A 15,080-nucleotide genomic window follows, 5' to 3' on the forward strand; every position below is an offset into this window, starting at 1 on the left:
TCTTTCTGGATGCCGCCAAAATACTTGATTCAAAACCACCACGTTAGTCAAAATCCTAAACCAATGCCTAATTTTAAACACTCAAATAATCAATTGATTATACCCTTTCTAAAGCCGCTCTTAAATCTGCGAAGTTTGAAAAGACAAAATGGAATTTGAGAAAGAAGAATGAAATAGTGGGGACAAACGATATCATTTATTGTATTTCTAAAGTAGTGTCTCGGTTTGAATATTGGGACAAATTTGGTGACATTAATTCATATCAAACTAAATAATTAACCTTTTAAATAGATAAATTAAATTTTGCCGACAAATTTGGCATCACAGTAATTGGTGTAAAACCACAATATTTATATGTTTTCATCATTGTTTGTTTGAGACATTGTTTATTAGAAAACAGTAGATAATTGTTAGCTGCTTTATCAAATTGTTTCTTAATATAGTATTTTCAAGGGTTAAATATGTTTTTAGTCCCTTAAGTATCAGGCGATTTTGTTTTTAGTCCCTACTCAGAACTTTGATGGTTTGTAGTCCTTGTTGTTTTGAAACTCTGACTATTAGTCCTTAAAATTGGACGGTGTTAAGTTTTAGTGGATGTGGCAAACGGCGATGCCACGTGAACAGTGATCTGCTCTCTTCTCTCTCTGCCACGTTGGATGTTTGAGTGTTGAACTGAGATTAAGTCAGTTAATTACGTTGTTGATTGAAATCAGTTATAGGGTTCACAATTTGTCAAAGTAAATTTTTGAATTGGGGAAAAACGTAGTTTTACTGGAAGCATTGTAGTCGAAACCTTTCACAGGAAGCATTGTATCTTGGTGGTCCTTGCGGTGGTCCTTGCGGTGGTCCTTGCGGTGTTGGTTGCGGTGGTCGTTCCGGTGGTCGTGAAAGACAAGCGTAAAGACAAGCGTAAAGGTAAGTTAAGCTATTGTTTTTCTGTTTCGGTTCTGGTTGTTCCAATCTGTGCGTAAAGCGTTGATGTTGATGTGTGAATGTAGGTCTAGAAATGGTTTTCGACATTTGTTTGCATCACATGGGGAAGTTTGTTAGTAATAAGGGGCTACAGTATGTTGGAGGAGAGATACACGTGATCAAAGGACTTGATCCAGATCGTTGGTCGTATTTTGAAGCAGTTGGAATAGTTAAAGAATTTAAGTATGATGCAGACTTCAAACTTTGGTGGAAGGGGTCCAAACAAAGGCTGATGAATAATGTCAGATTATTGAGTGATGACAGTGAAGCACTGTACTTGGCTAATTATGCAGAGGAGAATAAGGAAGAGGTAGAAATTTATGTTCAACATGTTCCTAGTGAGGTAGTGGAAGTTCACTTTCTTAGTTGTGGTGAAGTGGCTGAGGAAGTGGAAGAGGGTGATGTTGAAAAAGGAAACATAGACACGGAGGAAGTGGTTTCCAAAGTGGATGAAATTGTACAAGAGGGTGGAATGGGTGTAGAAGAGGGTGAGGAATACTGTGATGGTGGTCATGAACAACAAGAGGTTGAAAAGGGTGAGGAAGAAGAGTGTGATGGTGGTCAGGAACAGCAAGAGGTTCAAATGGGTGAGGAAGAAGAAGAGTTTGGTGGTGGTCATGAAGAACAAGAGGTTCAAATGAGTGAGGAAGAAGAGTGTGATGGTGGTCAGGAACAGCAAGAGGTTCAAATGGGTGAGGAAGAAGAAGAGTTTGGTGGTGGTCATGAAGAACAAGAGGTTCAAATGAGTGAGGAAGAAGAGTGTGATGGTGGTCAGGAACAACAAGAGGTTCAAATGGGTGAGGAAGAAGAAGAGTTTGGTGGTGGTCATGAAGAACAAGAGGTTGAAATGAGTGAGGAAGAAGAGTGTGATGGTGGTGACGAACAACAAGAGGTTGTAATGGGTGAGGAAGAAGAAGAGTGTGATGGTGATGATGAATATGATCATGTTGGGGAAGAAGAGGAAGAGGGGAATGTTGTTGAGGGGGAAGTAGAAGCTTCAGCTGAAGAATGTATGGATGACAGTGAAGAAGACAGAATGGCTAATGAAGATGATGGGTTTGATGTTCAGAATGATAGGGTGGACCAATTTCGGAGAAACATTAATCCAGTTTTGGATAGGTGGAATACAATGAAAAAGAAGAAGAAATGTGTGACTAGAAGAGGCAATGTTGGGGAAGGTTCATTTATACTGAATGAAGAAGTTGGAGATCATGAGATGAATGAAGAATACAATAGTGATGAATTGGATTCAAATGTAGATAGTGATGAGGATGTGAGGTTATCAAAGGGGAAATTTAAAAAGTATAGAAAAGATGATATGAACAAGAACTTCAGATTTGAATTGGGGATGGAGTTCTGTTCTTTAAAGGAATTTAAAAATGCACTATTGGAGCATAGTGTATTAAATGGAAAATAGGTTAAGTTTGTGAAGAATGACCTCAACAGAGTAAGGGCAGTTTGTAAAAACAAATGTGGTTTTCTGATTATGGCTAGCAAGGTAGGAGGAAAGCAAACATTTAGGGTGAAAACCTTGGTTGGAAGACACAATTGTGGAAGGGTCTTTGGAAACAAAAGTGCAAATGTCAACTGGATTGCACAAGTATTAGTAGATAGGTTTATAAATGTGGCTAACATGACTGTGAACCAAATAATTGATGACATTAAGAAGTCATTCAGTGTTGGAATAACTGCTTGGAAAGCTGGAAAGGCCAAGCAAATTGCCTTGGATTCTTTGGTTGGTGATGGAGAGCGACAATACGGTCGTCTATATGATTATGTGGGTGAATTGCTAAGAGTGAAGGCTGGAACATTTAAAATTAAAGTCAATCAACCCCAACCAAGTTTGCCTCCAAGATTTGGCTCATTCTATGTGTTTAGAGGGCTGTAAACAAGGTTTCTTAGGAAGTTGCAGGCCCTTCATAGGGGTAGATGGTTGTCATCTAAAGACAACATATGGGGGTCAGCTGTTGGTGGCAGTGGGCAGAGACCCGAATGACCAATATTTCCCACTAGCTTTTGCTGTGGTTGAAAATGAATGCAAGGAGAGTTGGAGATGGTTTTTGACACTACTACTGCATGATATTGGAGGCATTGATTGTCAACGTTGGGTTTTCATCTCTGATCAACAAAAGGTATCTTTCATTTTAATATTTCCCTATTTTTATACAGTAGCAATTGGAATATTTACTACTGAGCAGGACCTTTTCTGATTTCCAGGGACTAATGACAAACTTTTGTGATTTGCAGGGACTAATGACAGTTTTTGATGAGATCTTGGAAGGAGTGGAACATAGATTGTGCTTAAGGCACTTGTATAACAATTACAAGAAGAAGTTTGGTGGAGGAGTGCTTATTAGAGATCTTATGATGGGGGCTGCGAAGGCCACATTTAAACAGGATTGGGAAAAGAAAATGGGTGAGTTGTCCAATGTTAACATTGATGCTTACAATTGGTTGCTATCTATTCCAACTAATCGCTGGTGTAAACATGCATTTAGTAGTTATCCTAGATGCAATGTCTTGTTAAATAATTTGTCTGAGTCATTTAATAGTACAATTTTACTAGCTAGAGACAAACCTATCATAACTATGATGGAATGGATTAGAACTTACATTATGAGGAGGTTTGCAACACTTAGAGAAAAAGCAAACACATATACAGGAGTTGTGATGCCTAAACCACGAAATAGGCTTGCTGGGGAAGTTGAGAAGAGTGGAAATTGGATTCCAACTTGGGCAGGGGCTGCAAAATTTGAAGTCACTCACGGGTTTACTATGGATAAATTTGTAGTTGATATAAGTAACCATTCATGTAGTTGTTACTTTTGGGATTTGGTAGGAATTCCTTGCAGGCACGCTGTGGCTGCCATAAATTACAAACAAGAAAACCCTGAAGACTATGTACATCCTTATTACAAGAGAGAGGCTTATGAGACTTGTTATGGCCCTGAAATTGTTCCAATCAATGGACAACAATTGTGGTCTACTTCAGAATCTGGTTCCCTACTGCCTCCAATTTATAAAACACCCCCTGGGAGGCCTAAAAAACTAAGAAGAAGGGAGGCTGATGAATATGTGAGTCATACAAAATTGTCAAAGAAGAATCTTGTAATGAAGTGTAATTGCAGCTGCTACACTGCCACCAACAGCTGACCCCCATATGTTGTCTTTAGATGACAACCATCTACCCCTATGAAGGGCCTGCAACTTCCTAAGAAGCCTTGTTTACAGCCCTCTAAACACATATGGAATGAGCCAAATCTTGGAGGCAAACTTGGTTGGGGTTGATTGACTTTAATTTTAAATGTTCCAGCCTTCACTCTTAGCAATTCACCCACATAATCATATAGACGACCGTATTGTCGCTCTCCATCACCAACCAAAGAATCCAAGGCAATTTGCTTGGCCTTTCCAGCTTTCCAAGCAGTTATTCCAACATTGAATGACTTCTTAATGTCATCAATTATTTGGTTCACAGTCATGTTAGCCACATTTATAAACCTATCTACTAATACTTGTGCAATCCAGTTGACATTTGCACTTTTGTTTCCAAAGACCCTTCCACAATTGTGTCTTCCAACCAAGGTTTTCACCCTAAATGTTTGCTTGCCTCCTACCTTGCTAGCCATAATCAGAAAACCACATTTGTTTTTACAAACTGCCCTTACTCTGTTGAGGTCATTCTTCACAAACTTAACCTCTTTTCCATTTAATACACTATGTTCCAATAGTGCATTTTTAAATTCCTTTAAAGAACAGAACTCCATCCCCAATTCAAATCTGAAGTTCTTGTTCATATCATCTTTTCTATACTTTTTAAATTTCCCCTTTGATAACCTCACATCCTCATCACTATCTACATTTGAATCCAATTCATCACTATTGTATTCTTCATTCATCTCATGATCTCCAACTTCTTTATTCAGTATAAATGAACCTTCCCCAACATTGCCTCTTCTAGTCACACATTTCTTCTTCTTTTTCATTGTATTCCACCTATCCAAAACTGGATTAATGTTTCTCCGAAATTGGTCCACCCTATCATTCTGAACATCAAACCCATCATCTTCATTAGCCATTCTGTCTTCTTCACTGTCATCCATACATTCTTCAGCTGAAGCTTCTACTTCCCCCTCAACAACATTCCCCCCTTCCTCTTCTTCCCCAACATGATCATATTCATCATCACCATCACACTCTTCTTCTTCCTCACCCATTACAACCTCTTGTTGTTCGTCACCACCATCACACTCTTCTTCCTCACTCATTTCAACCTCTTGTTCTTCATGACCACCACCAAACTCTTCTTCTTCCTCACCCATTTGAACCTCTTGTTGTTCCTGACCACCATCACACTCTTCTTCCTCACTCATTTGAACCTCTTGTTCTTCATGACCACCACCAAACTCTTCTTCTTCCTCACCCATTTGAACCTCTTGCTGTTCCTGACCACCATCACACTCTTCTTCCTCACTCATTTGAACCTCTTGTTCTTCATGACCACCACCAAACTCTTCTTCTTCCTCACCCATTTGAACCTCTTGCTGTTCCTGACCACCATCACACTCTTCTTCCTCACCCTTTTCAACCTCTTGCTGTTCATGACCACCATCACAGTATTCCTCACCCTCTTCTACACCCATTCCACCCTCTTGTACAATTTCATCCACTTTGGAAACCACTTCCTCCGTGTCTATGTTTCCTTTTTCAACATCACCCTCTTCCACTTCCTCAGCCACTTCACCACAACTAAGAAAGTGAACTTCCACTGCCTCACTAGGAACATGTTGAACATAAATTTCTACCTCTTCCTTATTCTCCTCTGCATAATTAGCCAAGTACAGTGCTTCACTGTCATCACTCAATAATCTGACATTATTCATCAGCCTTTGTTTGGACCCCTTCCACCAAAGTTTGAAGTCTGCATCATACTTAAATTCTTTAACTATTCCAACTGCTTCAAAATACGACCAACGATCTGGATCAAGTCCTTTGATCACGTGTATCTCTCCTCCAACATACTGTAGCCCCTTATTACTAACAAACTTCCCCATGTGATGCAAACAAATGTCGAAAACCATTTCTAGACCTACATTTACACATCAACATCAACGCTTTACGCACAGATTGGAACAACCATAACCGAAACAGAAAAACAATAGCTTAACTTACCTTTACGCTTGTCTTTACGCTTGTCTTTCACGACCACCGGAACGACCACCGCAACCAACACCGCAAGGACCACCGCAAGGACCACCAAGATACAATGCTTCCTGTGAAAGGTTTCGACTACAATGCTTCCAGTAAAACTACGTTTTTCCCCAATTCAAAAATTTACTTTGACAAATTGTGAACCCTATAACTGATTTCAATCAACAACGTAATTAACTGACTTAATCTCAGTTCAACACTCAAACATCCAACGTGGCAGAGAGAGAAGAGAGCAGATCACTGTTCACGTGGCATCGCCGTTTGCCACATCCACTAAAACTTAACACCGTCCAATTTTAAGGACTAATAGTCAGAGTTTCAAAACAACAAGGACTAAAAACCATCAAAGTTCTGAGTAGGGACTAAAAACAAAATCGCCTGATACTTAAGGGACTAAAAACATATTTAACCCTATTTTCAAAATGTTCCTTAAATATGTTGTCTTCGAATGAATAGAAGAATTAGTTTAATTGAATTGAGGCTATAGAATAGGCAATCGGTTAAAGTCGAAAGATGTATTGTCAATACTTTAGTCCAAAAGATGTTTAGCTTTACACTGAATTTAAATGTATTTTTTAGTTGAAGCATCTTAGTTTTATACTTTAATTTTTACTAAAAACATTCTTAATTATTAGTCTTCTTGAGAGTTGTCGTTTTAGATTATCAATCTAACAAATGATCTGTAAATCAATCTTCTGCAGTATTTCTCTTATTTTTGACAAATCGTTTTCTTTATAATTGTAGGTCTCACAGCTTTTCAGATTGAAATAAAGCATCAGAGAAAGTTTGTGAGGAGCTTGAAAAGGAAACGAGATTATGATTATTCTAACTATGAATAGTTAGTTCCTCATTTGAAATTTACACGGTTGAATTCATTCATAATTTCCATTTTCCTGCATTCCTTCCATCCAATGTAAAAGTTTGGTACATCAGTGGACTTATTCCATCAATAGTATTAGACTCCTAAAATGTCATGAAATATTGAATTTGTTGCAGGTACAACTTCTGTAAACTCTTGTAAGGGTTCTGGAAGACTTGGTGAAGCTGGTCTCTCTCTACACTATGCTAACATTATCAATCTGCAAAATGTTGATGCCAAAAAACAAGTATGTATAATTTGATTATTGCAGTTCTGTTCTTGTTAATTTATATTTATATTTATATATATATATATATATATAACTTTCCAGTGACGCCATATTGGTTGATTGATACATATTTTTGTCAAAGAAGGTAGCATTGTCAATGAAAGCGGAAAAGGTTCTGGAACAGAGAATGCAAGAAAATTTCAGAGGAGCTATAATATATTTTTAGGGACATTTGGATATGGATCGGAGTATCATAGGAAACAACAATGCAACTTCTTTTTGGTAGATGTGTGACATCTTAAATGGAGGCAATTGCAGTTATATAATGGAGAATATAACATCACAACAATGCAAATTTTTTTCTCTATTTTTAAGAATAAAGCATTTCAATTGTAAAAACACTAATTATGGTTCTCCTTCTGTGATATTTTTTTGTAAGCCAGGAAATCTCAATCTATAAGCCACTTCTCCAGTCTTCTCAATAATTTCATACAGACCATAAGTTCAGGTGCAGGATTGAAGAGTAAGATCTCGTCACCCTCACCGCATGCAAAATTCTTATCATTGTCGTTCTTTGTTTTCGCACACCCTCGTACAAGTTGTCGCCAACCCCGACAGAACCTAATGCAGCAACCCCAAATCGCGCTTCAAAATCTATCACATGTTAGCATTATTTTTAAATATAAAATAAATATTATAGCATTTTCAGTTCCTATTTTAAGTAACATAAAGTGGTTCATTAAGCCATTATTTTTATCTTTTTAACTACATAGAGGTTATGGAGCAGTTACTAATTTTTAAATGTAAAGCCCATTTATTTTGAACCTGTGATGGCCAGACTTTATATAAGGGAATGAGTTACTCTCAGTTTTGATCACTAAGCCTACTCCTCTATTCAGAAAACACACCATCGAGTTTGAGTGAGTTAAGGTTTAGAAAAACAAAGTTGTCTGTTTGGAATACAAAATTACAATGGCAGGAGGTACACACATTATTCTTTCGTTTTTGCTTCCACTGTTTTTGATCTGAATGTGTTACTATGATCTTAATATAAGTCTTAAATGCTTACTTCGTCCTCATGTTAAGAGGTGAATTTTTGTTTAGTACCCGGTTTTAAAAATGAAGACATTGGGTCCCTATGTTATGAAAAGTATATGAATAAGGTCCACAAAGAAAGAACAAATTCAACAAATCATCAAAGGAAAAGCTACGCAAGAGAGAGAAAAAGCTGGACAACAGAAGAGAGAAGAGAAAAAGTACGGTCACATCAGCATGGACTTAACGTAGTTGTTGTCAACTTAACAGACAGGACCTTATTCATACACTTTTCATAACATAGGGACTCGATGTCTTCATTTTTAAAACCGGATACTAAACAGAAATTTACATCTTAACATGAGGATGAAGTAAGCATTTAAGCCTTAATATAACATGTTTAGGTCAATTTTATACTCTGTTATTTTATCATTTGGTATCAGAGCCACTGTTCATTCCTCTGCCTTGCATGTTTTCGTTGATTTGGATTTTTGATTTATGGGCTTTATTATTTTGATTCATTTAATCCAAACAAAATTCCCAAATTAACGTTAAACCTGATTACAATTTTTTTGTAATCTTAAATAGAGCTTTTATATTTAAAAGCGAAAATAAAATTGAAACCGGGTCAAGAGGATCCTTCTAAAGTTTGAAGACGATGAACAGTTTTTGTCTCTTCGTTTTTTTTCTCTCTCACGTTTCAAGTTTTCTCTCTCTCACGTTTCAGGATTTTTTTTTATCCGTTGAAAAATCCTTTTGCTTTTATTCATTTGTTTAGTTATATGAAGAAGAACCCCTGTTCTTGACCTATAACTTTTCTTGACGCGTGTCTCCATGTTAATAGCTGGGCTTAGGAAAATTCTCAGCTTTTCCCTCTACAAAATTGCAGGCGTAATTAATTATTGAACAATGACTTGCACCCATTAAGCCAAGGGGTCTTACACACGTGTATTTATTTGAACCTTGTTAGATTTGACATGCACACATAATCATATTGATTAAAAGGGTTTCTGCAGTCTCTAAACCCTATTTTTTTTCTTGGTTTTTGCGTGTTGCAAAATTATAAAGAAAGTGAGGGTTAATCCTCTCTGCTACGCACTGGAGAATTCAGTCATTCTCAAATTGTTTTTTTATTATTTTATAGGTCATTTTAATGACCTGATGCAACATTATTTCTTAATGCATTGCAGCTTTATTCCTTTTTAGGTAAACTTTAATGGCTATACGAGAATCGTGTTATATGTTTAATTGATTTTTTTTATATTTATTTAACATATAAATTGAATACGTAACATATATAATATATGTTTAAATGTTTTTGGATTAATTAAATATTAATTAAACATATTAAGAATTTTATGTAAATATTTATATATTATTAATGTTTTAGTAGTAATATAATTTTAATAAATTAAAGAGTAGCCACAACATCTTTAATCGATTAAAATTGTATATGAAGTTTTGCTACATGAGAAACATTAGTTGTAAATAATTATATTTAATATATAAAATCTACCCATAGGAATTTTTTCATATTTATATGATTAATTAGGATAAAATATTAAATTATATTTCTTAACTTACCCATAGGAATTACAAAAAAGGAACATAATTTTATAGTTTTATCATTAAGATAATGAGTCTAATTGAGTAAGACTTTAGCCCAGAGGCAAGTTTTATGTTAATAAACTCATTGGTAAAGACATGTTTGCATTGGTAAAACATGACATTTATTTTAGTCTCAAATTATATAATAAGCATGTAATTTTGAATTTGCATTTTCTCAATCTGTGAATTTTTCTGATATCAAGTGTGGTATTCCCGAGTTGAAAGGAGATAATTATAAGGTTTGGAAGGAAAGAGTTCTTCTTCATTTAGGCTGGATGGACATTGACTATGCTATTAGAAAACTAGAACCATCGGGTATTACTGAGACTAACACTCTAGATGCCATTGATCTTTATGAAAAATGGGAGAGGTCAAATCGTCTCTCCGTAACGTTCATAAAAACCAACATTTCCGTTGGGATCCGGGGTTCAGTTGACCAGTATGAGAATGTCAAAGATTTACTAAGGACTATTGATGAGCAGTTTACGACATCTGATAAATCTCCATTTGCTTTTGTCTGTTATGAATCTAATTTGACTAGTTTTAATCATAACACATGGTGGATTGATTCTGGTTCTACAATCCATGTTTCTAATACCTTACAGGGTATGCAAAACCTAAGGAGGCCAGTGGGAAGTGAGCAATATATCTACTCAAGGAGTAAGATGAGTTCACATGTGGAGGCCATTGGAACGTGCAGCTTAGTTTTAAGTAGTGGTTTTGTTTTGCATTTGGAAAAGACATTTTATGTTCTTTGTTTTTCTAAGGATTTGATTTCTGTTTCAAGACTTATACCTTTGGGTTTTTCTTTTAATTTTTCAGATTCTGGTTTTACCTTAATGAATAAATCTAAAGTTGTTGGTTTTAGTGAATTGTGTGATGGTCTTTATTCCATTATTTTGCAAAACAATATCAATTATGATTCTATGCACGTTACTGTCGGGTTAAAAAGATGTGTTATGAATGAGGATTCTTCTGTTTGATGGCACCGCAGATTGGGACATATCTTCATTGAGAGAATTAAGCGATTAGTAAATGAAGGAGTACTTAGTACTTTGGATTTTATTGATTTTGAGTATTGCGTGGATTGCATAAAGGGTAAGTAAACTAACAAGTCCAAAAGAGGTGCTAAGAGGAGTTCAAGTTTACTAGAAATTATTCATACAGATATGGACGCAATTAATCCAAAATACTTCATCACCTTTATAGATGACTACTCACGTTATATGTATCTTTACTTACTTCGTTCTAAGGATGAAGCTTTGGATGCCTTTAAAATTTTTAAGGCTGAAGTTGAGCTACAATGCAGAAAGCAAATCAAGATTGTGAGATCCGATAGAGGTGGAGAGTATTATGGTAGATACACGGAGAATGGACAAGCACCTGGTCCGTTTGCGAAGTTTCTCCAAGAACATGGAATTGTTTCCCAATACGCTATGCCTAGTTCTCCAGATCAGAATGGTGTGGTAGAAAGAAGGAACAAAACTTTAATGGACATGGTGAGAAGTATGAGGAGTAATTCAAAACTTCCTCAATTCTTGTGGACTGAAGCACTAAAGACAGTTGTGAATATATTAAACTGAGTCCCAACCAAGGCCGTCCTAAAGACACCGTTTGAGTTATTCAAAGGTTGGAAACCAAGTTTGCGACATATACGCGTTTGGGGATGTCCGTCTGAAGTAAGAATTTATAATCCACAAGAGAAGAAACTAGACCCAAGGACTATTAGTGGGTATTTCATTGGATATGTTGAAAATTCTAAGGGATATAGATTCTATTGTCCATCGCATAACACTAGGATTGTGGAGTGAAGAAATGAAAAATTTCTTGAGAATGACTTGATTAGTGGGAGTGATCAGTTTCCAAACATTGGGAATGAAAGGGATCACTATGAAGCTCAACCCTCTAGCTTAAGTGATAGATTGGTTGTCATTCACACCCCTCAAACATAAATGGGTGTTAGACAAACAATAATTGAAGCTTCACAACCTGCTGAAAATGACCTTACATATCAAGTTGCTAATGAGGAACAACAAGATGATGTTGAACAACCTACTGCATAGTTGCTTGAGCAACAATTTCCTCAAGAAAATGATGAGGCAACATTAAGAAGATCTACTAGAGTTAAAAGGCCAGCAATTCCTAATGATTATGTAGTGTATTTGCAAGAAGTTGACTACAATATTGGAGCTGCAAATGATCCTGAAACGTTTTCACAAGCCATGAGTTCTAAGGAATCAGACCTATGGTATAATGCCATGAAAGACGAGATGGATTCTATGGCATCCAACAAAGTGTGGGATCTCGTTTAGTTGCCTAATGGTGTAAAATCCATTGGATGTAGATGGGTCTTTAAAACCAAGAAAGACTCAAAAGGAAACATTGAGAGACATAAGGCAAGACTTGTTGCCAAAGGGTTCACTCAGAGAGAAGGAATTGACTACACAGAGACCTTTTCTCCTGTATCTAAGAAAGATTCCTTCCGAGTAATTATGGCATTAGTAGCTCATTTTGATTTTGAGTTACATCAACTGGATGTGAAAACAACATTCCTTAATGGTCATCTGGAAGAAGAGGTTTACATGGAAGAAGAGGTTTATAAATAATGAGAAGTATTTATAAATTTCTATTTATATTAACGAACTTTTAAGATTAAAATAATCTAGTCTCATTAATTTAAAACATATATCAATTTTAATATTTTATTTTCTAGATCCTTACATCATTATCATTATTATTATTATTATTTTTATTATTATTATTATTATTATTATATGTTAATTAGTATAATTTTAAGTTGTATAATTTATTATTATTGTTGAAATGTGGATGTTGTAGGAATGCGATGTAGTAGGAATAGAAGAAGGTACCAATACAGGATTTTAAAATTTGGAAGGAAGAAATGTTTACTACGATTTCGAAATTTGAGAGAGGGTGTTGCTCCTTCCACCATCCCAAGTGCTCCTGCACCTCTCCACTATTTTCTTTTATTCCAAAAATGCTCTACACCTTCCCACTATTTTCTTTTATTCCAAAAATACCCTACATCTCCCCACTATATTATCTTTCTCTTTCTCTCTCCACATTAATGGAGCATTCACATGGCTCAGATTTAAACTTATGATATATTGCAAAATTTTATTTACACTTTCCCTTAAATAAGTTTGATTCAATCTTATTTTTACTGTTCAATATATATATATTTTTCAAATTACTTAATAAATGGTAAAATTTTGTTCTAAATTTCTAGAAAAATGTTTATATATATATATATATATATATATATATATATATATATATATATATATATATATATATATATATATATATATATATATGTGTGTGTGTGTGTTTTTTTTACATTTAATATTTATAATTTTTAACATTATATTATGTTTTAACTTACCGACATGTTTAACTCAAATAACTTGAATAAAATATTTAATTTATTAGATAAATAATATAAAAATATTATTAAATACTTAAAATATAAAAGAAAAGTTATTTGTTAAAGATTTGGAATTTATTTAGTTCTTTCGTCATTACAAAGTTAGTATATAATAATAATAATAATATATTATTTACTATTAATATTATTATGTTTATTATTTTATATTTGCAGCTAACTTTTAAGTTTATAAAATGAAAGTGGTAGAAGCACTAATATTGAAGTTTCCTCTGAATTTTATATTTTGTAATATATCACAAGTTTAAATCACAACATTAATGCAGAGAGAGAAAGAGAAAGATTGTTGAGGATAGTGGGGAGGTGTAGGGTATTTTTGGAATAAAAAAAATAGTGAATAGAGTATTTTTGGAATAAAAGAAAATAATGGAGAGGTGCAGAAGCACTTGGGCTGGTGGAGGGAACAACACCCTTTGAGATAAATGTTTTCTAGGATTTCAAAATCTTAAAGATATTTTTATTGGATTTAGAAATTTAATGATTTTTTAATTAGATTTTGAAATTCGGTAAGTTTTTAAATGAAATTCAAAACCCATAGATTGGTTAATTGAATTTTAAAATCTGGTGATTTCTAAATTAAATTTCAAAATTCAATGATTTTTAAATCGAATTTTGAGATTTAACGAATTGCAATCTAAATAAATTTTAAAATCTGATAAGTTTTTAAATTGAATTTTGAAATTGGGTGATTTTCTAAACCAAATTTGAAATTTATCTTATTAAAACACCTATACAAGGGATGGCAACGGGTCGGGTCGGGCACTGATAGTGCCTACCCGCAACCCGACCCGACAAAAAAAAATCCACCCGCTACCCGACCCGCTACCCGCACGGATATCCGCTTAAAAAATATCCGCGGGTATTTTAAAACCCGCGGATATCCACGGATACCCGCAAATATTAAAAAAATATATATTTTAATAAATTAATAAAATAAAATTTAAATAAAATTATAAAAAATATATAAAATATAATATAAATTAAATTAAATATAAATTTTAATTAAATTTAATATTGTAAAATATAAATTAATGTTAATTTTAATTAAATTTAACTTAATAAAATATAAATTAAATTTTTATTTTTATTTTTTGCGGGTAGCGGGTATCCGCGGGTACGGATAGTATAATATCCGCACCCGACCCGATTATAAGCGGGTATTAAAATATCCGCTACCCACGGGTTGCGGGTAGTAAATATCCGCGGGTATCAACTATCCGTCGCGGATTTTATCCGCGGATATCCACGGGCGTGGATTTTTTTGCCATCCCTATATACAACATGATAACTATTAGAGAAACAAAAACACAAAACATGATAACTATTAGAGAAATAAGTGCATGTCTCTAAATATAGAAGATACACTAAATGCAATTTTATCGAAAAGCAAAACTATAAACTTGGAAATTTAAAAAGAAATTTTGGAGGTGCATGGAGAAATTCCCGGTTTGGTTTCCTTAGTTGCAGAAGTTAGTTCTTATATATAAATTGATATTGGAAAATTAATAGTTGTTATGAATTCAGTTTTCACAAGTTATCAATGTAAATATTTTTATATTATTCGTATAATAAAAGGTTGATCCTCTCCCAACCACTCTCACGTTAAACTGATTTCGAATGAAAACAGAAATTTTAAAAACAAGATCAGATACAGTTAAGAAGTAATATGAACAAAGTAGGAAGCTTCTGGAATGGAAAGG

The 15,080-nt window shown here is 34.5% G+C and overlaps 1 protein-coding gene across 1 annotated transcript; it reads left to right on the forward strand.

The window, feature by feature from the left end:
- The first annotated feature begins 2,458 nt into the window (after window positions 1–2,458).
- LOC148196624 (protein FAR-RED ELONGATED HYPOCOTYL 3-like) lies at window positions 2,459–4,125 on the forward strand. Its single transcript, XM_088093479.1, has 3 exons — window positions 2,459–2,753; window positions 2,851–3,104; window positions 3,220–4,125. The coding sequence occupies exons 1-3, from the start codon at window positions 2,459–2,461 to the stop codon at window positions 4,123–4,125; spliced, it is 1,455 nt and encodes a 484-aa protein (XP_087949605.1).
- The last annotated feature ends 10,955 nt before the right edge of the window (window positions 4,126–15,080 follow it).

This window comes from Vigna umbellata, chromosome 6, assembly GCF_029865625.1.
Source record: "Vigna umbellata cultivar VRB3 chromosome 6, Vumbellata_1.0, whole genome shotgun sequence".
In the NCBI taxonomy this organism is placed as follows: Eukaryota; Viridiplantae; Streptophyta; class Magnoliopsida; order Fabales; family Fabaceae; genus Vigna; species Vigna umbellata.